Below are 23,428 nucleotides of genomic sequence, written 5' to 3'. Positions count from 1 at the left end.
TGCAACACTGGCTGCTTATCACTGTTCAGTGCAGTGGATACAAGGGACTTCTGATAATGTTGATTCTCCTCTTCCTCCTCTGCCCCAAGGCAAATGTCCCCTTGCTTGATTCCCAGGTCCAGAAACCTTGATCCCACCTGGGGAGACTGAGCAACGATGCAAAGATGAAGGGTCTGAGGTTGGGGCTTAGGGTGGAAATGTGCCCTTTGGGGGCACCTTGCAGCAAGACGAGTACCTGTCCTGGCTTTTGGTGCAATTCTTCTGCCGGGACTGCCCTGCTTACCCACCCCTGCTATAGCCAAATAAAGCCAGTGGAGGCAAAGTGTGGTTTTCACATTATTTCCATATTTTATGGGGGCCACTGCCTGGTGATGCTCAGGTGAGCTCCTATTCCCAACTCCAACCATACTGTCCAGAATCCTGCTTGGGTCAGCACCTCCAGGAGCTCAGCTCTATTCTTTCTCTCACAGTGAATAAGGTCTGGTGTCTCCCCTTTCTTTCACAGTTTACTGCCCTTTTACCATTTAGTAACCCTGAAATTTGCAGAATGGCTCTCAGGTGTAAGTGAGAAGAAATCCCTCAACCCTGTGCCTGCCCGGAGTAAAAGCAAGCACTTGCAGGGCTGACCCTGGTCTGCTGCAAGGGTCTGGGACTGAGTGGAGGGAAGAAGGCAGGACCTGCCTCCATACCCTTCTCCTTAGCTGGCTTGGCCCAGGGACATCTCTGTGTCCTCCTGAACTCAGTGTTACCATGTCATGCTGTGCTCAGCAAGCACCAGGTAGTTTACAAGCAGGTGGAAAACCAGCACAGAGGATCTTGGTGCCATGCCTGCTGCCATGGCAGGCAGAAGCTGGAGGGTCTCTCCTGCCACCAGCCTGGGACTCAGGGACCCCAGGACACAGAGCTCTGCTGGGGGTCAGATTTCGGGCAGGAGCTATATCAGTCACTCCCAGCTGTGCTCCCATGCCTACAGCAGCCCTTCTCCCCCCTTGCAAGGGCTGTAGTGCAAGCTGTGAGCAAATTGCTCTCTAATACCTCCGTAATGGGAACTAATGGGCAACTCTATTAATGCCTGCAGAGCAGGAGGGGCCCCGGAGCTGACTCATCTCCAGCGCTTGTTATTCCTGCAGTGGGTGGCAAGCAGGAGTCCGGGTGGCAGAGTCCTCCCCCAGGCAGCCCTGTGTCCCTCAGACTTACCATGGGCTAGGGCAACACACAGCCCTCCTGGCCCTTATTCGGTAGCCGGGGCGGCTCACTGAGGCACTGAGGCACTGAGACCCTTCTGGCTCTGCCCTGACGCCACCGAGGATGAGGGATTACCGTGCGAGTGGAGGGAGCAGAGCAGGATTTTCTCCTCTTAGCTGTCTTCCTCCAGATGTGCAGTGTGTTTTGCGAACGGATTGGCCAGCTGCAATTATCCAGCCTCCCCAGGGGAGGAAGGGACCATATTGCAATCTAATTTGATCAGCCTGAATTTGCTCCAGAATTGTCTAAGGTTGCTGGGGATTGTTTACATCCTGCTCGTCCTACCCCGGCCGCCCCAGGCGGGCGGCTCCGCTGACACGCTCCAGCCCATGCCGCCCTTCCGCAAAGCGCCTCTGTCCTCCTCGACCCTCGCAAGGGTTCTCTTTGTGAGGGGCTTTGCTCCATCCGACATGGGCTTTGCAGAAGAGAGGAGTCTGGTGGGATCGGAGGGGATGCTGCAGCTACCTGCGGGCCAGTGGCGAGGGTGGAGGCTGTGTTTGGGATGAGATGTTTCCCCCACCCTCTGTTTCAGGCAGCCGAGCAAAGGGAAGGGGAAATGGGAGAGGGAGTGTCTGGGGGTGGAAATCTGCTTGTGCCGTCCTGTGACGCCCGTGCAGGGTCGGGTCTGGCTGCTCCCCGGGGCAGGTCAGGCGGTGATGGAGCTGTTGCCCAGAGCTGGGCTAACCTTTCAGCAGGTGCCCCTCCTGCAGCACAAGAAGCCCTGAGGGGGCTGACAGAAATCCCCTCGCCGTGCTGCCTGACTCTGGAGGCACTTACTGAACCCCGGTATTGAGTTTGGAGGGCCTCCTCCATGGGCTGTGGGCATCACAGGTGTCCTCAATGTCAAGCGAAGGTTGGAGGCCCCAGTCCTGCTGCTGCCAACCTGCCTGTTCCTGCTGGGACCCATTAGTCATCACAAGGGGCAGGTGGCATGAGCTGCTATATAAAGGTTTTGAAATGAGCAGAAATTATATTAAGCCCATGGAAATAAAGTTCCTTCCATAAATAGCTGCTGTGGTGTATGGAAGCGCCTTGGGTGGAAGAGAGCTCAGCGCTCAGGTTATATTTAGGGCTCTGAGTAGCAGTTTCGTGCCAAGCTTATTAATGATGCTGGCTTGTGCACCAGATTTGCACATTCTGGGATAATTTTCCCAGTAGGGAGGTGCCTCTGCAATGCCAGAATGGCCCCATGCTCTCTGCCACCGCAGCAAACCCTGAGGAAGCACCAGGGCTTTCTGCCTCGCTCCCTGGAGAGTCACTTCGGCCAAGGGGAGTCCAAAGTCAGCTCCTGCTCACTCCGGGTGTCTCCACCAAGGTGTTACGGTGGAGCAGGAGCATCTCTAGCTCCTCGAGTGGGGCAGCTCTAGTGACAATAAGGCAGGTTAGAGGCTGGAGGAGCTTTGCTCTAGGAAAAGCCCTGTGACCCAGAGCAGGGGACGCCTGGCACAGCAGCACCCTGCAGCCTCTCCTGCGCCATTCCGGGCTCGCTCTTGTCTTTGGCATTTTCTCTGTTGCTTTCGGGGTAATGCTTGCAGCAGTAGCCTTTGTCACTGCCACCGCTCCCAGCAACCACAGAGGTGTTTACCCAGAAAGGAAACCACAAGTGCACAAAAGCTCGCTGCATGGGCTCCCCACAGGCTACGTCTATGGGGCGAGGGACGGGCCAGGTATCAGACAGGTCCCCTCCTGCACTCAGCCACCTCTGGAGGCAGCACCCAGCACAGCCCATGCACCATAGGGCTCCTCACAGGCATCTTGCAGCAGCGGCAAGAGGGGTCCCTGTGGCCCTCTGTGCCCCCCAGCCTGGCATTAGCCCCTGTGGAGCAAAGCGGGACGTCCCCTTGTCAGCTCCCTTCCCTGCTAGCGAGATGTGGGGCACCTCGGCTGCTCGGCGTGGTCCCCGGCTGGCAGAGAGGACACAGCTAATGCATCTCACAGGGCGTTCTGTGCCAGGGAGCTAAATATAACCCAGAGATCAGAGTGGAGGGGGCTGCTTTGTAATGTAAATAGCAAGGGAGCTTGGTCACAGGCACAGGGGAAGGCAGGGCAGAGGGGAGAACTGGCAAGGCCTACTGGGGAGCAGGAGGTGGGTGGTTGCAGCTCTTTGCCATCTTCTCTTCCTGCTGCCTTTAGATCTGGCTGGGCTCCGGAATTTTGTAAAGTGCCGGGGCAGAGGGTGTGCATCCCCCTCTGTCTCAGCTGGCAGGGCAGGGGCTGGGGAGGAAGGAAAGGAGAGCCTCCAGCTGCAGGGAGAAAGGGGCAGAGAGGAGGCCTCCTTCTTCTGAGTCCTGCCTTCTAGCCTTTTAATCCTGTTAGCCCGGCTGTGCAGAGCAGCATAATCAAATTCCCATTCATTCCCAGCAAGCCGAGCCCGCTCCGCTCTGACAGAGACATCTGTCTCTCTGTCCCTCTGTGCAGCCGGGGAAGGGAGATGGCTGGCACCCGCTGGCACGGCTGGAGGGAAGCTCACAGCGCTGGAAAGTCCTGATGACCGGGTGGCTCCTCACAGACCCTGGTCGGTGGTGGGGTGACAAGCAGGCACAGGCTCTGGGCACAGGGGTGGGATGGGTTTGGAGTGGGCTTCATGCGGTGCACGGTGCTGGCGTATATTCACTCCATGGTTCTCATCCTGGATGCTCCTAGGTGCTAGGCACTGGTGAACTGGGGACTGGGCTGAGGGTAACAAGAGATGGAAACATCCCAAGAGGCAGTTCTGGAGAAACTGGGGGGCTGTGGGTACACCCTGGCCACGCAGTGACATGCCTGCAGCAGTGCCAGAGCAGGGCAGCATCATGCAGCCCCAAGCCTCCATCTTAAACCAGGCACACAGCCTGGTTTAAGTCGATCCAAGACTGTGCTGCTGCCAGAGGAGATGCTCCTGTCCTCCCTCCTGCTGATGTTTTTCCAGGTCAGGCAGGCCAGGCCAGCTCCCTGAGGCAGCAGAAGACACAGAGTTAGCCTCCCCTGGTTGTCCCCACAGCCAGGGCCGCAGCCTTGTGTGTGGTGGTGGCATGTGGGGGCACCGTGGGGTGGGACTGCCCAAGAGCAGCAGAGAGGTTGTGTTAGGGACAATGCGAAACTGCACCCACAACACTCCTGGGTGGGGAGAGCTGGGATCCCTGAACTGAAATTGGAGATTGCAGTATCCCCTCCCTTGGCCATCCCCTCCCTTATCTGATCCCAGCTCACAATGAATCCCACAGGCAGGTATCCTGCCAGGCTTGGGTGAAACAGGCAGATTAACCCCTTCCTTACCCGGGGACTGCACACACTTATCACAGAGAGATAGGGGTGTTGATCACAAAACCATCCAGCACAGTGTCCCCCTTTCCTCTCCTGTGCTGCCCGAAGAGAAGCCAGTGCCAGCAGGGTCTGTCCCCTCTGGTCTCCTGACCAAGAGCAGCCAGAACTGGGGTTCCTGTGGGATCCCCTCAGTTCTGCACCAAGCCCAAGAGACAGGACTATGGAAGGACACACAGACACAGCACAGAGGATGGTGAAGGTCCCCGGGCAGGGCTTGTTACTTCTCTGACAGCCTCACCAAGCCCCGGGTGCTTCCAGGTAAGAGGACTGGACGTCAGTGCCACCGGGCAGAGCACGCAACATGAAAGGGAAACGTCTGCAGGCAGGGAGCAAATGCGACCAACCCATCATGACATGCAAAGCGGCGGGGATGATGAACCCTTTCCGTGATAACAAAACCTCTCCCCTCCCCGATCTCTGAGCTGGAGTTAGGCATCCAGGACCTGCCTTTTCCTCCCTCTGCATGGTAATTAGTGCAGTGGGTTGTGTTTGGTTTCAGAGCTTGCCTGGCGAGATCAAGGTCTGCCGATGGTTTTTTTTTCCTTTTGATGATGGAGTTTACAGCAAGCCCATGTGCCCTTTTAGAAATGCCATCCATGCAGGCTGCAGGGACTGTCTTTGCTTGCTTGCTTTTCCCTGGTCCCACAGAAGCTGTCCACAGACCCCCTCGCTGGTCTGAAGCTCTGCTGGAGCCAGAGCAGACTGAGCAGTGTCTGGTTGCAAAGAGCTGGAGTTTTTGGAGCTGGGGACAGGCTGAGCCTGCAGGATGATGAATGCCAGGCTGTCTCTCTGCTCTTTGGAGGCTGGCCCAGAGCTGCCTAGATGCTTGTGCTTCCTGCAGTGCCTGTGCCTGGGTCACCCAGGTGGTTTTTCAACAAACCCCAGTGCAGGACAGCAGATGCTCGTGGCTGGAGGGTGTTTGGAGACCCACCGCACAGTGGGGGACGCATACAGCCAGGGGGTTGTGAGTGCTGCGGCGCGGGCTAAGGATGGATGTGGCACGGGTCACAGGGTGGGCGGCAGGAGGACAACCCCGCTGCTGTGGCCCCGTTTGCATGGTAGTGCTGGGCCAGCTTTGGGAGAGGGGGCTGCCTCGAGCCCAGGGGTTTTCGAAGAGCCACCCAGCGAGGGAGGCGCGGCTCCCCGGCACGCAGCCTGGCGTGCCAGGGCGTGCTCCCGGCTTGCCGAGGGTGCCCACGACGCTTCTCCGAAGAGGGCCCGGCAGAGGACGTGGCCCCGTGCCATGGGCTGCCGGGGGACGAGTGCCGCGCAGCCGGCTGCGATGACAGCCGCCCTCACACTTCCAGGAAGTGCAGAGAGAGGAACCAGGTGGAGGGTGCAAACAAAGCCGGGGGCCTGGGGCGGGCGGCTGGGCGGCGGAGCACTGCCAGGGACCTGCCCTCGGGATGACTCCGGAAAGCGGCTGCCGGGGAAGGAAGAGCGAGAGTGAACCCCGGGCCGGCTGAGCGCATCAGCTCGTGCTGCGGCAGATGTGGCGGCACCGCTCCTGGGACGTTCCCCAGAGCCCTCCGGGCGACGCAGATATGAGGTACCCGCCGAGCCGGGCTCTGCCGCCTTCCTCTTGCTCACTGGGGGCCGAGGTGCTGGGGCTGGTGCTGACAGCCCGTGCTTTGGGAGTTGGGGAAAGGCTTCCCGTGCTTTCCCCGTGCCTCACCAGCAATCCCCTCCTCTTCTCCCGGTGCCAGCGCCGCGCTTGCGCAGCGCAACTTCCCCAGCGGGGATGTCAGAGGGCGGCGTGGGCACCCTCGACGCCGAGCCCGCGAGTGGACGGGGTCAGCGGGGCTTTGCCTGGGCCATCAGGTTCCTCCCGCAGCCGGTGGGAGCTGGGAAGCGTGTCCCCATCCCCGCCGGCCCTCCTGGGACCGGCGGGGGCTGGAGGTGGCCAGCGGGCCCTGCCCGGGGGTTACAGGGTCAGCACGAGCAGCCGCCCGGGGACCCTGCCCCGGGAGCCCCAACTTTCAGCCTGGCTCAGCTCCCTTGGGGGTGCGGGGGGAAGCAGCCGTCACGGCCAGCTCCTTTTCCACGCAGAAGCGGGCAGCCATCGCTCCGGCCGGGCGGGGAGAGTGTTTCCCGGCTCGGGAGGCCGCCGCCGCACCACCGGCCGTGCGGAGCAGGCCAGCCCCTGCCCGCCGAGCCCGGCTCCCCCGGGGGGACAGCGAGCGGCGGGGCAGCGGGCTGGGCGGAACGCGGGCGGGGAGCCTCGGCGGCACGGCCGGAGGTGGCTGCCGGTCCCCGGAGAGGGCGGCGGGGCCGCTGGCTCCGTCCGGCGGCGAACAATGGGAGGCGGAGGAGGAGGAGGAGCGGGGGGAGGCTCCGCTGCTGCCGCCGAGCTTCCTCCCGAGCGCCGGGGCTGACACCCGGGCTCCTGCGCCGGCCGCGCCGCGCCCGCTGCCGCCCCCCCGGGCCCCTCGGCCGCGCTCGGCGGGCGGCGGCAGGGGGCGCTGCGGGGCGCGGCCTCCGGGGCTGCCGGTGCGCGGCCGCGCTTCCTGCCGGCCCCGGCGGGGCGGGGCGGGAGCCGCGGGAAGCCCGGCCGCCCCCCGGTCCCCTCCCCTCCGCTGGCGCGGGGCGGCCGGAGCGGCGGCGCCGAGCCCCGAGCTCGGCCATGGAGGCGGCGCGGCCCCCGCCGCCCGGCGGTTCGCCTTCCGCCTCCTCCTCCTCCTCCTCCTCCACCGCTGCCGCCGCCGCCGCCTCCTCCTCCGGGGCGTCGGGCGGCGCCGAGCCCGAGCGGGGGCCACCGCCGCCGCCGTTGGGCCGCCGGCACAGCAACAAGCGCTTCACCGGCCTCAAGCTCTTCGGGCGCAGGTGAGCAACGGCAGGGGCGGACGGGCGGCCGCGGGGCGGCGGAGGAGGCCAGTCGCCCGGGGCAAGGGCTGGCCGCGGGCGCCTGGAGCATCCTCAACGGAGGCTGCGGAGCCGCTGCCTCGCCTCCGCCCGAGGGGGAGCTTCCCGCCGCCGGGGCAGCTGCCAGCGGCCACCCGCATCCCGAACCAGCCGCGCCAGGCCCCGCAGAGGCGGCTGAGCCCGGTGATAAAGCCGGCAACCGGCTGAGCGCGGCCACCGAGGGATGCGGGACGCGGTGCGGGGATGGAGGGGGGCGCGTGGGCATTTTCCTCTTGCGGAGCTCTTCACGCGAGCGGTGGGAAGTTGGGAAGCATCGCCCTTGCTGCGCCCGCTCTCCTCCCCGGCGAAGTCAGAGCCTCATCTCGGGAGGTTTTGTTTCCCCTCCCGCTCAGAACCGCCTGTCTCCATCCCTGCACACCCACCCTGCGCTTCGGCGGCCAGGCCGGCGGTCCTGCAGCACCGGGGTGACGGCTGTGCCCCGCCGGTGCTGCCTGCTGGGATCCCGGCTTTCAGCTACTGGGATCACTGGGATCGCGAGCTGCTTACCTCGCTTCCCCCCCAGAGCCAGCCGGGCTCCTCGTGCCTCCCGCAGCCTTGTCGATGGCCTTGTGGGATTTGGGGGATTCTCGACCCGCCTAAGGGCAAGTGGTGCCCCTGCCATACGAAGCTGTATGAAAACACTGAGTAACTGAGGTCTGAAGGGACCCCTGGAAGTCGCCTGGTCCACCCTGCCGCCTCGAAGCAGGGCCGAATTTGATCAGGCTGCTGAGTTTTGAGTGTCACCAGGGTGGAGACAGCACAGCCTCCCTGAACACTGGCTCCTGTGCTTCAACTCCTTGGGAATTTTTTTCCTCCCGATATCTATTCAGAGTTTCCCTTGTTGCAGACTGTGCCCATTGCCTCTCAGGTGGTTGCTGTGCACCTCTGGGCAGCATCTGGCTCAATCTTCTCTGTACCCTCCCTTCAGGTAGCTGAGGACGGTAATAATATTCCCCTTAACCTTCTCTTCTGCAGGCCAAACCACCCCGGTTCCCTCAGCTTCTCCTTGTATCTGATACCTGTCTTGGTGGCCCTGTGCTGAACTTGCTACAGCTCATCAGCATTTTTGGCGTAGGGAGGGCGTGAAGCAGGACGCAGTGCTCCTGGGTGGTGTCACAGGTGCTGGATGGAGGTGGAAGGCCCCAATTTCAAGCTCCTCAGCCAAGCTGGAGCTGGGAGTGGAGGGCCTGCAAGGTCACTCCACAGAGCAGTGTTCTGCTCTGGTTTCAGAGCTGGTGGCAGTGGCTGCCTGGAGCTCCTGGCAGTCCCTGGCCTGTCCCCAATACTGCATGGCATCTCTCTCTGGCTCCCAGGACTGCTGTTACTGCAATGTGTATTGGAGTCTACACCGAGGGGAGGTTTTCCACATGTGAACAACCTTCTGCAGCATGGACACATGGGCGAGAAGCAAAGTAGGGTGGGCAGAAGGTGCTGAGCTGGAGGGGGCCAGCACGGCCCCCGGGACGGCTGGAAATGCCCATCGGGTTGTTCAGTGCGTGGATGCTTCTCTCGCTCTTCTGCTGACGGAGGGACTCGGTTCTCTCTGGCTCGGGGTGATGAATGCAGCCCCTGGAGCTGCAGGGGAGTGAGGAGAGATTCCCACAGGCCCCCAAGAAGAAAGGGGCTCCCACACACGCCTGTGGGAGGTGAGCTTGGCAGGAAGCCATGCAGGATAATTGGCTGCACGCCACCAAATTCATGCCCACCTGAGCGTTGGAGCAGAGGACGGTGTGAAGTTCCAACTCCTCTGAGGGAATTGTGGGTGAAGGCTTTGCTGCACTTTCTTTTGGCGAGAAGTACAGCCAGCCCCTACCCCCTGGAATGCTTTCCAACAGCCATCGGTGAGGAAATTTGCACCCTCTTTGATTCTGGGCTTTAGCCAGAGCGCATGTGACTGAGAAGCAAGTCTAGAGGAAACTTAGGCAATGGGCAGGAGCTTGCTTGCTAGCAGCGGTGAGTCTCTGGAGAGCCCTGACTTCAAGAAGAGAGGTCTCCCAAGGTGGGCACGCGCTGCTGGGCTCTGCCCACAGCCACACCGGGAGGCACGGCCACGGCCAGGCGAGGGGCAGGTACACAAAATAGCAAGAGAGTCTGTCCCCAGGGCAGGTGAGCCCCAAGGGGATTTGAAACAAAAGAGGGGTGAGCTCCTGAGCTCTGGCTTCCAGTGGTATGTTAGTCCCCTGCGTTTTGCAAGCGGGCTTATTTCTGTACCTTGTAATTGTCTTCCAGGAGGGTGGAGTAGTTGGCTCCAGAGCTGATGGAGACAAGTGCACAATACGTGCATCCGGGCCATGGATGGGTAATTCTTTTAATTGGGCTGATAAAGAGATTGGGGCTGATCAGATAATAGGTGGTTAGGATTAAATTTCCTTCCTAGGTGCCTCGTTTCTTGTGCTGTGACTGAACAGCACATTTTACGCTTTCTGGGGGGAACTTGAGGAGGGAGCGTGAGTGCTGGGGACGAAGACCCTTTCTTGCTCTCACCTGTGCTGGAGTGGTGGGATGCTGAAATGGGTCTTCCCTGTGGGCTTTAGAGTCTTTAACACATCCCCCTTCAGAGGAGGTATGTGTGATGGCTGGGGCTGGTGTGACAGCATAAGCAGGGAGCAAAGCCACCATCGGGGCAGCCGGTGGACGGTTGCCCTGCAGAGAGCGGGGGACTGAGTTTTTGGCTGTGGTGCTTTGGCAGGCCGGGTGCTGGAGCCTGCACGCGAGCCCGAGGGCACCTGCCTTTGCCCCAGGGAAGGTCTGTGGGTGGCATGGCGTGTGGGTAAACGGCACTCGAGAAACTGAGCTGAGCACCCGCCTACGTCTTTCTGGGACGTTGCTTGTCACCGTCTTTCTTGCAGCTTGACGCTCACGCCCATGTGAAAGCTGGGGGAGATGTGTCGCTGGGACGGCAGCCCAGCCTTTCCCATCCCCTCTGTGCGGGGGGTACCGCTGTGTCCCCTCGAACCTGCCTGGCCCTTGGCCAGTGAGCGGGCCTAGCCAGGGTGCGGGGCTTTGGGTCTCCTTTCCCCCGGCGCGGGTGCGGTAGAGGGACTGCGTGGTGGGGTAAGCCCCAGGCACCCTGGGGGAAGGCCAGGCAGTTGAGGAGCCTGAAGTTTGTGATCTGTGTGCTGGCAGGCTGAGAGCAGCATTTACCTCGGGACAAACTTTTTCAACAACAGGCCTTGCTGCCAGCTAGCTGTTGAGCAATCGTCCTCCTCCTCCTCCATGCATGCAGATTCTGCACGCTTCTAGCTCTGAAACCCTCCAGCCTCTGCTCCCTGTGCGCTCGCAGGTGATGGGTGGCATTAACTGGGTCCTGGCCAGTGACACCCATGGGAGTCCCCCGCTGTCCCCTGCGGCGACACTTGGGCTTTTTGCTGGGCAGGTGGGATGTGCCAGGAGAGCTGTTCCTGCTGTCGCATTTGCTCTGCACTCTGTGCTCCAGGCCTGACCTCCCGTGGGGCGGCTCCGGGACTTTTGATCTCGCCGGGGGGAAAAAAAAAATGCTCTGGGCACACTGGGCAGCCGACGCAGCCTCCTGGCAGAGTGAGGCTGGGGTGGCCGCCAGCTTGTGGTGGGGCTGTTGGGATGGGGCAGGGAAGGGTCAGAGTGCAGGGGGCCTGGCTGCTTCCAGAGGCTGGAGTCCTCCTTGGTGTGGTACCTGCTTGTCACCTGCCTCGTCTCTCCAGCCCTGGGCACCTGCTGGCAGCTCTGCTGCCCTCCCAAGATCAGAGCAGGGGCTGGACCCTAGCTGGCAGGACCTCTAATCTGCTTAGGAGTTGGAGCATCCCTTCCAGGAAACCCTGTAATCTCCTCGAGGGGCTGATAGGAGGAAGGATGATGGATCTCTTCCCTCCTTTGAACAAAAACAATGGGGAGAGAAGGGCAGTGGAGGGGTAGGTCAGGCATGGGTCTTTGCAAGGAGGCAGTGTTGCGAGGGGAGAGGCAGAGCCACGAGTGGTACAAGAGGGGAGAGGCTGAGGGCTGTTTGATTGCGGGGGCCCTCTTGGGGGCTAAGAGCAGATGCTCTTTGGGCGAGGCCAGCCCTCTGCGATGGGGGGGATGTGCTCATGGAAGGCAACCTGAGCTCCACAGGTGGTGGGGGATGCAGTGTAGGATTTCCTTCACTCATCGTGGTGCCATGCCCGAGGAGCAGTCAGTCTCCCCAGAGACTTGGCAAAGCCTCTACATATAACTTCCAGCTTGCTCTCGGTGGAGCTCTGGTTTCTTTTTCCCAGGTGACTCCACAAGCTGAAGTCCCTGAGCTCTCAGCCACACGTTCACTTGCTTGCTGGCTCTTGTAAACGGGCACTGACTTTGAGATGCTGACCTCAGGAGCAAAGCTCGGCCTGCAGGCTGAGGCTTGGGCTCCTTCACCATAAACCATCCTTTTTGGAAAAGATGGGAACTGGCAGGAGGTGAATGGCTTCTGCTGGAGACTTTTGGAGATAGGGATTCTGGTGCAGGACTGACTTGGGGACAGAGACAAGGTGTGGAAATAGGGGAAACCTGTCCTGCTGGTTCTTGAGCTGGCACCAGGCTTGGAGGGAATAAGTGACTCTGTCTTTGCGATCCCGAGTCCGGGAGCTTTTCCCAGGCCAACTCTTCAGTATTACAAAGTAATACCCTGTGTTTCTGTTGCAACTTGCAGGCCGGGCAGCAGCTGCAGTCTCTCTTTGGGTGCTGGAAGGCTGTCTTCTCCTCCCCTTCAGGACGTCAGGTGGAGGGTGAAGCTCTGCCAAGGCAAGCGATGAAGCTGCACTGGCCAGGCCAGTGCCCAGAGGGGATGGAGTCCTCATCTGAGCTGGGTGTATGTGTTAGACCCAGCTGTTCTCCTCCTGCCCAAGGCTTAGGGGTTGATGCCTGGGGGTGTTAACTTTATGTTAACCGTGAGCTCTGCACCCAGGGGAAACTCTTCCAAAGTTTCTCTTCCTGACTGAGAGGACCTCTTCCCAGTCCCAGCTGGTAGGAGTTAATAGGCCTCCTGCCTCAGCCCTGCCCGCGGGGTGGGTTGTGCTGTCTGGGTTAGGCTGCCAATTCCAGTTTCTACCTGCAGCCCATGCCTGGGAACAGCCTGCCCGAGCTTTGCCCATCTCATGGCTGTCAGCCTTTCCCACTGGTTCAGGGCCTGGGGAAATGAGCTAAGCATCCCTCATCTTGGAGGAGCCCTTCTCAGCTGGCAGGGACTGGTGGAAGCTGGGGTCAGGTCGCTGGGGGTTTAGGGGATGCTGCCCAAGATGCGGGCACAGGGCAGTAGGTACGTGGCACTAGTGTGGGAAGCCCTGCTTTGGGGCAGCTGGAGGTCTGGCTAGAGGTAGTCCCACCTTTGGCTGCCACCCCGTCCTCCACATGCCCCGTGTCAGTGGGAAATGCCTTCAGTGCGCCTCATGGGCTGCTGCTGGTGGGCACAGCTGAGCTGCTGCTGCCATTCCCCTGGCATTACCGCAGGATGCCAGCTCACAGCAGGCTCTAGCCTCACCGCAGCCTGGTCCCAGCCCCATGGGAGGGCTCCCACCTAGAGAGGTGTGAAAATCCCACCCAGCACCATCAGGGAAGAGCTCGGTGTTCACCCCTTCCCCAGCTCTGCTCACTCCATCTCCCTCACCCTGCTCACCAGCTGCAGCTTGGCTCCGCGGGGCAGGAGCAGCCTCGGCTCCTAAACGTGCTGTGGCTTTGCAGAAAGTCATGGGGCCCTGCTGGCTGGCTGTCCCAGGAAGTCAGGGCAGCTAAAGGAGAGACTCGTTGCAAAGGGTTTTCCCCTGGTTTTGGCGCAGCTCGGCTCCCACATGAAATGTGGGTGCCAGAACAGTCCGTCCCTCCCTTACCCAGGTGCGGATCTGGATCTGGAGAGCGGCAGGACTCCTTCCTGCCCGCTCCCCCCTGACTGGGGGGGTCCCACCTCCTCTCTGGGGCAGGGCTCACTGGCAGGATGAGGAGAGTCAGAGGGTAGAAGTACCTAAGGCAGCTCGGAGCCTCCTCCTGAGCTCCTGGCCTCTGGGCATGGCCCGTAGCCAGCCTGGAGAGGGATTGAGGGGGGCATGCAGCTGGCCATGTGCCGGCCCCTCTGTGTGAAAGTTCCCTCTCAATCAGATTATCTGTATCTCGTCCTGCCTTGCCACCCCAGGCCTGGCTGGGAGCTGCTTGGATCCAGTGCTAAGCCTCTTACCACCCAAGCCTGAGGTCACCACGCAAGGGGATGTGGCGTGGGGCACTCTGGTGGCAGGCGCCTGGCAGCTGCTGCTGCTGAAATGTGGCGGGGGGGTGTGTGGTGTTTTCTGCAGGGATTTTGTGCCCATTGGATGCTGGCAGATGGTGGGATTAAGAGGTGGCGGGGACTTCCATCTCATGAGAGCTCCCAGGGGGTGCAGTCGGTGGCACCCCCATTACGGCTCCCAGCTGGGCTCTGGGTTGGCCTGGGGCCAGGAGATGCTCCAGCAGAGGATGCGGGTGAGGACCCCCGCCTGGGTTTGAGCAACGGTGTCACCCACCCGCAAGCTTTGTTGTCATTTGAACAATAGAGGAAGCAGATGTGGTGGGGGTGGGTGTTGGAGGGCTCCCAAGAAAGGTGCTCCCCCTCTGTGCTGGGTCACCAAGAGCTTTGCTCCCCAGGCCCTGGCTGGCGGTGGGTTGGGGCTCCCAGGGCTCAGTGCCCACACGCAGGGGCCAGAGGGTTAGGAGCAGGGAAGCTGCCCTGCCCTGCCCAAACAATGCCTCTCCGTGCGAGGCTTGGTGAGTGCCTTCACAATTTATTTGAAATTCAAATCCATGCCCAGACCCAGCGGTCGAGGTGAAAGCTGCCAGGAGCCGGGCTGGTGCGGGGGGGCAGGGAGGGAAACAGGGCTCCCTTTCTGTGCCAGCCTGGCCCCAGTCCCTGAGCCGTGCACCCCATGGAGGTGCAAGGCTGGGCACCCTTAGGCTCTTGCAGCCATCTGGGTCGGGCTGGAGGTGACTCTGGACTGGGCTGGATTAGCATCCCAGAAGCTGGAGCATGGTGCTTGGTGTTTGTAGACTGGCTCCGAAAAGACAAACAGCCGTGCTGACCCCAGCTCCATGGGCATGTTGCCTACATTGACCTCCATGGTTGACAGCAGGGGTGATGGTGTGGGTGCTGTCAGGGCCCCTGGGCTCTGCAAATGCCAAGGCTGATGGGGAGAGCATGTGGGGTGGAGGGATGGCACCAGGGCAGCACAGCTGTGTGCCAGGTGACCAGGCGTGTTTATGGGGAGGGCTTGCTGACCACTCTCTTTGTGTCCCTAGACTCCACCTGCCCCACAAAGGTGTCTTCCCTTGTCTCCAGGGCAGCCAGCCCGGCCGATGGGGATCCAGGAGGATAAAGCACCGGCCGGCGGTGTATAAGTATGTGGTATTTTTATTGGCTTGCACAGGCTCTGCAGTCCCAGCAGCTGCCACAGCGTTTCTGCTCAAGAGCTCTTCTCCCTTCCACCCACGTCTCACCCCACGTCACCCTCTTGTGTCTGCACTAACCAAGGTCGCCAAAAGCCAGGCTGCCTGCCTGCTGCCTGTGTCACTAACCTTGTTCTAGAGGGCAGCTCGCTGCCGGACTTTCATCAGCTAACGTGGCAGCCCCCGTTCTGCTGGTGTTTGGGGTGAAGGTCATTTGAGGTCTTCCTCCTTCATGTCCTAGCCATTGCGGGCATGAGGGCTGTAGCACCTAGACCCTGTGCATGCTGAGCGCTTTGAAGACCTACAGTGACAATGCTGAGAGGGTGGTGGTTTAGCCAAATGGCTGAAGCAACCTGAAGTTCAGTAGGGCTGGGGCTGCCAGACATGGTGGGAAACCAGGGCCTGGGATGCAGTCACGATTGCTGGGATGTAGTTGTTGTGTGGGAGCCAATACCTAGGCTAGCCATGGGGGCTCACGAGCACTCCCAAGGACATGTGGAGGTAGGGACAAGTCCCAGGCCCTGTTCCCAGGCTCCCTATGCCACAGTCTTTGTGGAGCAGCACATCAGCCTGGTCAGGATTTGACTGTGCTTGTGCAAGTGCTGCGCAGAAGCGCTGCGGTGGAAGACCCCCGCTGAGGACTGCTGCTTCCAGGCTTCTGCTGAATGGATTCTCTAGGTATCGCCCCATCTGCACAGCATCCTGGGCCTTTCCAAGTTTCCTGCTCAGTCTTCAGCTTGCCTGACCTTGTAGACACGAGATTCTTGTGTCCCAGTGCCGCTTGGGAGTCCCGTGGTTGGAGGTGTCGGGGGCAAGAGGCAGCATGTGGGTTAGTGCTCTGCAGAGGGGAGGTGCATGGGTTTTGGGGAGGCAGTTGGGTTTTGGAGAAGCCCAAAGTGCCGTGGGTTGAACACCAGAGGGCACGGTCGCTCTTCAGAGCTCTTCTGTGCTCTGCTGTGCAACCCCAGCCCTTTCTCCCTGGCTTGCTTCAGCTGAGTGTTGTGGCATGTCCCCTCTGCAGGGTCACTGACCTTGTCTCCTCACTCCTGTTTTTGCTTTCCTCTCTTCTGCAATGGAAGGCTTTGCAAAGTGTCCGCGTGGAGTTTTTTTTTGTGCTGCCGTGGGTGAAGTGGCCAGTCAGCTTGCTGGCTTGAACTTGTCAGCTGCTGCTGCGGGCTGGCTGATGCTCAGAGGCAAACTTCCAGCCAAGGCAGCTGTTAGCCAGCTCGCCACTGCACGGGTCTGCATGTCCTGGTAGCACTTGGAGCCGCACGACAGCACCCACCCGACCTCTGCACCTGGAGCCTGGGTTGCTCCCCGCACTCCGGTGGTCTCCGGAGCACCCGGTGTCACCCTGTGGGAGTGGGAGCAGAGAAACTCGGGGAGCAGAGTGAGGCAGCCCTGTGCTACTAGTCTGTGGTAAACTGTTAGCCTGTGCCAGGAAAGGGGAGAGTGGTGAACTCTGCATCGGCAGCACCTCTTCCCCTAGGATCTCCTCTCCAAAGGATAGTGGGAGAAAAGAGCCTGTCGGTGAGGCTGTAGAAACTGGCAGGCGTGGGGATGTTAGGATGAGAGAAGAAAAGGAAGCACATAAGAGCAGATATGCTGAAGGCGTTTAGAACAAAAAGGGTGGAGGAGAAAAAAAAAAATCAACTTCTCCTCCTGCCCTCCTGTTTGTAGCAGAGGGACAAGCTGACATTTAGCAGAACCAAGAAGTGATAGATTTAACATCACTAAAAGGAGTTACTTTAATTCTGACATGAGGTGGGGGAGAAAAAGACTTGGTAGCTCGCTGCCACAAGATGAAAAAGTGAAACCAAAGATTAGACTTGATATCAGTAAGCAGGGTCACAGTTAAACCAACAAAGGCCTTTCGGGTGGCAAAATCGGCATGTGCTTTGCTTAGTCATGGGGTCACGCTGAAGCCTTGGGACGCAGAAAGAGGAGGTGTCTTTCCTGTCTTAGCCTCAGGCTTGGAGGGGGGTGGGGGGAGATCGTTGGGGACTGGGTTTCTTGGGGATGCTGAGCAGTTTTCCCCTCGCAGACACCTGCAGGGGCTGCCACTTGTGTGGTTTCAGGTGCGTGGGACCGGGCTCACCTCGCCTGGAAAGCCTTACTCAGGGCTGCGTGGGGCTGGGGAGCCTCTCAGCTCAGAGTGGTGGTTTCTGCTTGAACACAGCAGACTGAAACCTGTGACAGCTGCACGGGATGCTAAAGGTCTCCCTTGCCGCCCATTCGCCTGCGTGCGTGTTTGCAGGGTGGGGGCTTAGTAAGTCATGGGGAGAAGGAGGAGAATGGCAGCAGGAAGGTTTGCCTGGCTGCCTTGAGGAGAATGTCCTTGGGCTTCCTGCTCCCCCTGCCTCCAGGGAAAGGGACTTGGAGAACCAGTGACCTGGTTTCTTACTGGTCTGCTTGATATGGAAGCATTTTGGGTCCAGCTAGAATCCACCCTGGGCATCCCTCTGGTCTGTTTCCATTTCTGTGGAGGGGGTGAGGAGCAGCAGGCAATGTCAGCAGGGGTCTCTGCTGTGCACAGACCGCAGGGGACAGGGAGAGTGGGGTGGGCATGGGGCAGCTGGAGAGAAGCTGCCTGGGCTGGAGATGGGGCTGGGGCTACTTTGGTAGCCAAACACAGCTGCTGTTACAGCGCAATTTAAATCTCCTCTTTGATAAAACTTCCTGCCAGTCCCAGTAGGTGGGTCATAACAGCGATGGACTGGGGACTGTTCCTAGGGGCCCTTCCACAGCCTCTCCTCCTCCTGTGGTCACAGCCAGCACCGTGGCCACCCTGGGGCTGTGAGGACGCAGGGACCTGCTCAGCTGCTAGTGGCAGGTGGCCCTTTCCTGGAACTGGGAAGGGAAGTCCGAAGGACTTGTACACTGTGTAGGGAAAGGGGCAGAGCTCTCCATCCTTCAGCAGCTGCCGCGTTTGAGGGCAGAGAGGGCTGAGCAGGGGTGAACAAATCCTCCTGCCTGCCCTGTGCATCTCCAGCTCCCCTTCCCCTCTGGCACTGTGAGAAAAGAGCCAAATGCAGCAGCTTTGGTGCTGGAGAGGTTTGCTCATGTGTCCTCGCCCACCACCGGCTCCTGACGCTTTGCAAAGGCCACTTGCTCCTTCTGCTGTGACGGTGGCGGTGGTGGTAACTCAACCTTCGGGCCTGGCTCCCCTCTGGTTAATGGTTTCCTGTGAACTGCTTTCAAGATACCCATCGGGGAAGGCAGCTGGCCGCCTTTGCCACGCTGGCAGCAACCTCCCCTGATGTTTTGTTGTGATTGTTTTACTGTAGTTTCTCTCCAGGCCCCAAGGAGCACTGGGCACGGTCCAAATTCACACACGCTCCTACACACAGAGAAGAGCTCTCTGTCTAATTTTAGCCATGACATGTAGGCAAGGGGAAGGGGCAAGCAGGAGGAGGCAGGGTGTGAAAGGACAAGGTCCCAGCTGCGGCCACCCGCGCTGACTCACTACGGCCACGTGCATGGCTATCGGCTCCCACGGCCGGGTGAATGACCAAAATAACAATAGCTGGTGACTCACGCCCGTGCAGGCATTGTGGAGCAAGCTGGCTTTCGGCGTGACTCCCCCTCCCCTCTCTGCAAAGGCCAAAACAGAGTTGGGTTTCATGGCCCTGAAAGGGATCTGGGTTGTGTTTAGCCCAGAGCAGGTCCCTGGGGGCAGCTGGGGGACCCGGATAGCGGCGAAGCGTGACGGGAAAGTCCCCAGCCTGGCTGCGAGACGTCCCATAGGTGGTTTGCTGCAACAAGGGCAAGTAAAAAGCTCCTGAGACATCTCTGGAGCCTGCCTGGACCAGACACTGTCTGTAACTCAGGAGTAAGTTACTCCTGTGCACGAGCACAGGCTCTCCACGGCAGGTGCTTCGGCTCTCATCAAGCTGTGCAAACCCCTTTATCGAGGTCCCAAGGAGGCGGGAGAGAATCGCCTCCTCGGTGGGTTCCTCCCCTTATCATCCACTTGCCGCTCAGAGGGAAGCGGTGGGGCATCCTCCAGCTACAGCGGGGTGCTCGGAGGGCAGCTGGATGCTGGAGGAGGGGGGGAACCCCCTCACTTTGTGGGCCCCCTCTGGTGCATGCGCCTCCGGTCAGGGGCGAGCTGGCCTCGGGGCTGCTCGGAGAGGAAGTGCAGTTGGTTATTTTAACGAGCGCTGTCAGGGTTTGCAGCGCTGGGAGGAGGCGGAGGGAGAAGCTGAGCGCTTGCTCTCCAAACTAGGACTTGGTTGGGGAGGGCTGGCCCGCCGCTGCTGCGCGGCCACCGCCACCCGCTCGGCACCTGCAGGAACCCCCACGCCGCTCTGGATCAGGTCACGGGAGCTTTTCCCCACGCTCTCCCCTTCTCTCCTCCTCCTCCTCCTCCTCCTCCTCGTCCCCCCATGTTTTACTGCTTTTGTTTGTGCTGGGTGGGGGATGGGAGGGGGCCGGGGGAGCCAGCCCTTAGTTCGTGGGTATGTTCTGAGCAGGAATTGGGTCTCACCCCGCTGGGGAAAGGCAGGGGCAAGCAGACCCTGGAGTCATCCCTGAGACACTCAACCTTGCTCCTGCTGAGCTGTGTTTGCTCCTGGAGGCTGGAGCGAGCCTGTAGGGCTACGAGCGGTCCCTGGGGCCAAGGCAGGGGCTCTGTAAAACACAGCTGCCATGGCACTTGGTGGCACTTGGCTGTTGTTTCCCCTTTGGAAGGAGGGCAGGGTGTTTCCCTGCCAGAGGTGCGTTTCCAGCCACCCAGCCTGCTGCCCGTTACAGCACGGGCTGCACCCTGCCAGCCTGTGTGGCATGGGGATGGCAGTGGGAAATCTGCAGGTGGCAGAGGACAGTGGCGCGGGGAGCCAACCTGTGTCGTGCCGGGACCCCCAGACCCTGGTCACTTTGCCCTGGGCTGGCTTAGGGAAGCAGGACAGACTTGTGGGCACCTGGTGTCTCTGCTGGTGCTGGTGGCAGTGAGGCGCCCTGCTTCTGCGGGAAGTAGTGGGGTGGCCTTCCTGATCCCTGCCGTGGGCTGGAGGGGTGCGTGCCGCTCCCATCTTTCTGTTATCGTTCCTGTGGCTGAGCGCCTGAGGCTCAATCTGGTTTGCTTTGGGAGGTGCAGAGGTCTTTGCATGCCTTTGGGAGGTCCAAAGACTTCCCAGCCCTGGGAAACGCTGCCTGTGCTCTGCGTCTGCCACACTGCAGCTTTATCTTTATGCAGGGTTCATCACCTTCCCCCTGGGGCTGCTACCCTGGGCAGATGCTGCATGTTGCCCTGCCCAGCATGGCACCATGCCCGGATATCGTCCCCACATCCAGAGGGAAAACTCTGGGGCTGCTTGGGGAGTTTGGATCGAACAGCTGGGCTGTGGGACTGGTCTCCCTTTAAATAGTGTGTCCCTCCTCTAACGGAGGCACAGAGCTGTGCGTAGGGAAGGAGGGACCAGCCCTGGGGAGGACGGTGGGAATCTGGTAAAGAAACCATGGGCTGGGCACCCAAAGTGCCGGGGTGCCCTGCAGAGCCCCCCGCCGCTTTGCTTCATGCGTGTCGCTCTGCAAAGGGAGCTCAGAGAGAGAGAAGAAACTCTCAAAGTCCTTCCCAGCCTGATCCTGCTGATGAGACCAAAATAGAAACTGCATGGCCGGCCTCTCCCCCGACCCCTGCTCTGCCTGGCCCCAGCACGCTGTGGTGGTTGCTCACCCTTTGAGTTTCATCCTGGATTAATTCGCTGCCTGAGGCCGTCAGTCTTGCCGTTTGGCTCCCCAGCCAAACACAGCGACAGATTGTTTAAATCAGGGCTGTCAGGTTTCTTGATAACCAGGAGGCAGATTATTTACTGTAGTGGCAAATAAATTTCATAATGTTATGATGGTGGAAAGTTGTCAAGGAATATGAATGCCCAGAGTCAGCCCAGGAGCCTCCAAGGAAACAGCTTTAGTTTAAATTAAGACAAAACACTGTCTTCCATGGATTTTGGGAAGGAAATCATGTTGTTGTAATGGGAACATTACTCTGAGCCTTAGGGCTGGCAAACTCCTGACTTTATGAAGTGTAAGTGGAGGGTCTGAAGTAGTCTGGCAGATGTGCCTCAAAGCACATCTCAAGTTCGCCCTGAGAAGGCAGTGAAGGGGAGGTGGCACCATGGCATTGTGCAGAGCTTGAGGAGAGGCCTGCCAAGATGGACCTGCCACCAGAAGTATGTGGGGTTATGCTAGGCACTGTAAAAAAGTCTCAGGCCCTTCTGCTCCCAGCCCCTGTACTCCCAGCAAACCAAACCTGAGAGCATTTTGTTGCGAAGGGGCAGGCAGGAGGGTGGGATGACCGATCTCTTTTGCCTTGCTTTGGTTGAGGTGGGGACAGCACTCAGGTCCCTGCGTGGCCCTGGGCAGTTCCTTCCACCTGGCTTTGCCCCTTGGAGAAGCCTCCCATAACAAGCTGCAAAGCCACAGTGTTTTGTTTCTTTGTCTTGCCTCAGCCCCCTGCAAGGAGCTGCTGGTGCCTGTCCCTGCATCTGTCCCCCTGCCTTGCTGGTTCAAAGAAGGTGGCTTAGAGACTGCATCTCCTCCGTGGGCATCCCCAGCTCCCGACGGAGTGTGAATCCCCAGGAAATGGTGCGAGGTTAAAGTTAGTGGCTGTGTCTCATCCCTGGTGTGGACTGTGTGTTGGTCTGCCCAGGGCACACACAGTCAGAAGTGATGCTGAACTGGTGATGCTGAGCTGTTGCTGCTACCCTGGGGTGTGCCCTGAAAGTCCTCTGAAAGTCCCCTGAAATAAAGCCCTTGGGCGAGTTTTCCTTCTGGCCATCTTGTGCAGGGATCTCATCGCCCTTTCATGTCTGGGGTACGTCAGGGTATTTGCATCAGGTCCGTGCACTGGAGCTGCTGCAAGACTGTGGAGCAGAGGCATGCATGTGTGAGAGCAGGAGGCTGAGCCTTGTGCTTTTGCTTGGCCGCGTGCAAGATGGGTACAAAGAGGCCAGACTGACGTTGCTGCCCATCCCTTGTGAAGCAGTGCAGTCAGTCCTGGGGCCTCCGGGTTGGTCAACCAGAGTGCCCAGCAGCACTGACAGGCTTCTGAGCAAGTTAGTAAAGCCCTTAGGTGTAGCGAGAGGTGCCTTGGTCTCACTGTCTGGGCTCAGTAGCCCTGGCAGGGGCCTCCCTGCAGAGAGGGGAGCTGGGGCCACATGTGTGGAGACCTCAGGGCTGGGAGGAGGGCAAGCTGCATGCCTGTGACCACTGGCCTGTTTCTAAGCTCTCTCACTAGGAGAGAGGTCTGAGGTCCCCTGGATCAACCCTGGACCTTGCTGAGAGATAGGTGGGAACCTCTGAGTGCCCTGCAAGGACCAGAAAGTGCCTTCTGCAGCCTGGAGGAACAACCTTAAGGTTGCAGCAGTAATCTCCTCCTCCACAGTATGAGGGTGATGGGACAACTGAGGATGTCCTTGGCCACGGTTTGCCCTGGGAATGCCATGCTCTGGCAGGTCAGGAGCCTGGGAGTGAGGTGCTGTGGCCCATGTGGGCAGTGGCACTTGTTGCAGTAGATCAAATGAATGAATCCTAAAATAGAAGGTAAGCACAGCCCATAGCTCACCCCTCGCGATGCTTTGAAAGGTTTGTGGTTTTGACAGAGCTTCCCTGTGCTGGGGGGAGCCGCATCTCCTTGCTTGTGCTGGACCCAGCATGGGGCAGCTCCTGACTCTTGTTTTATTCGGTGATGTAGGAGAGATTACATCTGGAATGGAAATTTTGGGTAGAAACAAACTGCGTGATTTGGAAACTTGCTGATCACTACTCACTTCACCACAACCAAAGCCCTGAGGGCTGCACCACACCTTGACCAGCGTGCTCCCTTCACATCTGGCATGGGGGCAGCTTCCTCAGCAGACCTCATCTGTGCAGGTTGCTCTTTGTGGCGTGTCAGAGAGGGCTGGTGGGGGAGCCCGAGGGAGAGGAGAGGTCATTGACTGATGGCCAGGAGCAGGACAGAAGAGTGGGGACAGGATCTGGGCAGGGGTGGTGTGGAGACGGCAGCATACATGGGAAGATTGTCAGAGCGCTGAAGTGAGGGGTGGTGTGAGCTTGTGATGGAAATGGAGGCTGAAGGCAAGCGATGGTATATCAGTGGGGCGGGAATGAGCAGCAGCTCCCTGGATGGGCGCCTGGGCTCTTGTCTCTCAGTCCCTCTGGTGTCCTGGCAGGGAGGAGACAGAGAGGCAGAAGCCCAGGAGATCTTGGTGTCACGCAGGGGTGGCTATTAATAACACTTACACTTTCCCTGTGGTTGAGCTGTGCGAGTCAAGCATCCCTGGCAGGGGAAGACAGCTTGTAAACTGAAACGGGCTCCTGCTTGCACACTGCCAGCTCCAGTGCTGCAGCAGCTCCCCAGCACCCACAGCAAGCTGGGACACAGCCAGCTGCCATCAGGATGGGCGCTCGTCACAGAGCTCGTCATGGAGCAGGACAAAACTCTCAGACTCGTTTCCCTTGCTGTAGCCCTGTGGTTGGAAAAAATGCTTTCCAGTCAACTAACTGGAGGTTTGCTGAAAGGTCGGGAGAAGTTGATGGTGTTTTTCAAGTCCAGACTTCTCTAGGGCTCAAGGCTTGTGCA

At 59.7% G+C, this 23,428-nt stretch overlaps 1 protein-coding gene across 3 annotated transcripts in view; it reads left to right on the top strand.

The window, feature by feature from the left end:
- Positions 1 to 7,129: 7,129 nt before the first annotated feature.
- The window catches only part of DGKZ (diacylglycerol kinase zeta), a 48,086-nt gene continuing 31,787 nt past the window's right edge, over positions 7,130 to 23,428 (top strand). For 2 of the 3 annotated variants that reach the window (XM_074824083.1, XM_074824082.1), the window contains exon 1: positions 19,017 to 19,163. Coding sequence is in view for 1 of the 3 variants with exons in the window: in XM_074824084.1 (XP_074680185.1) it covers positions 7,172 to 7,371 (200 nt within the window). In the remaining 2 variants the exon portion in view is untranslated. Of the gene's footprint in view, positions 7,372 to 19,016; positions 19,164 to 23,428 lie in introns of those variants that run through there. The other variant, XM_074824084.1, reaches the window with a different exon arrangement.

Source organism: Strix aluco, chromosome 4 (assembly GCF_031877795.1).
Source record: "Strix aluco isolate bStrAlu1 chromosome 4, bStrAlu1.hap1, whole genome shotgun sequence".
Lineage (NCBI taxonomy): Eukaryota > Metazoa > Chordata > Aves > Strigiformes > Strigidae > Strix > Strix aluco.
Note: the sequence above shows the minus strand (reverse complement) of the source record. Positions and strands in the feature narration are given on the sequence as shown.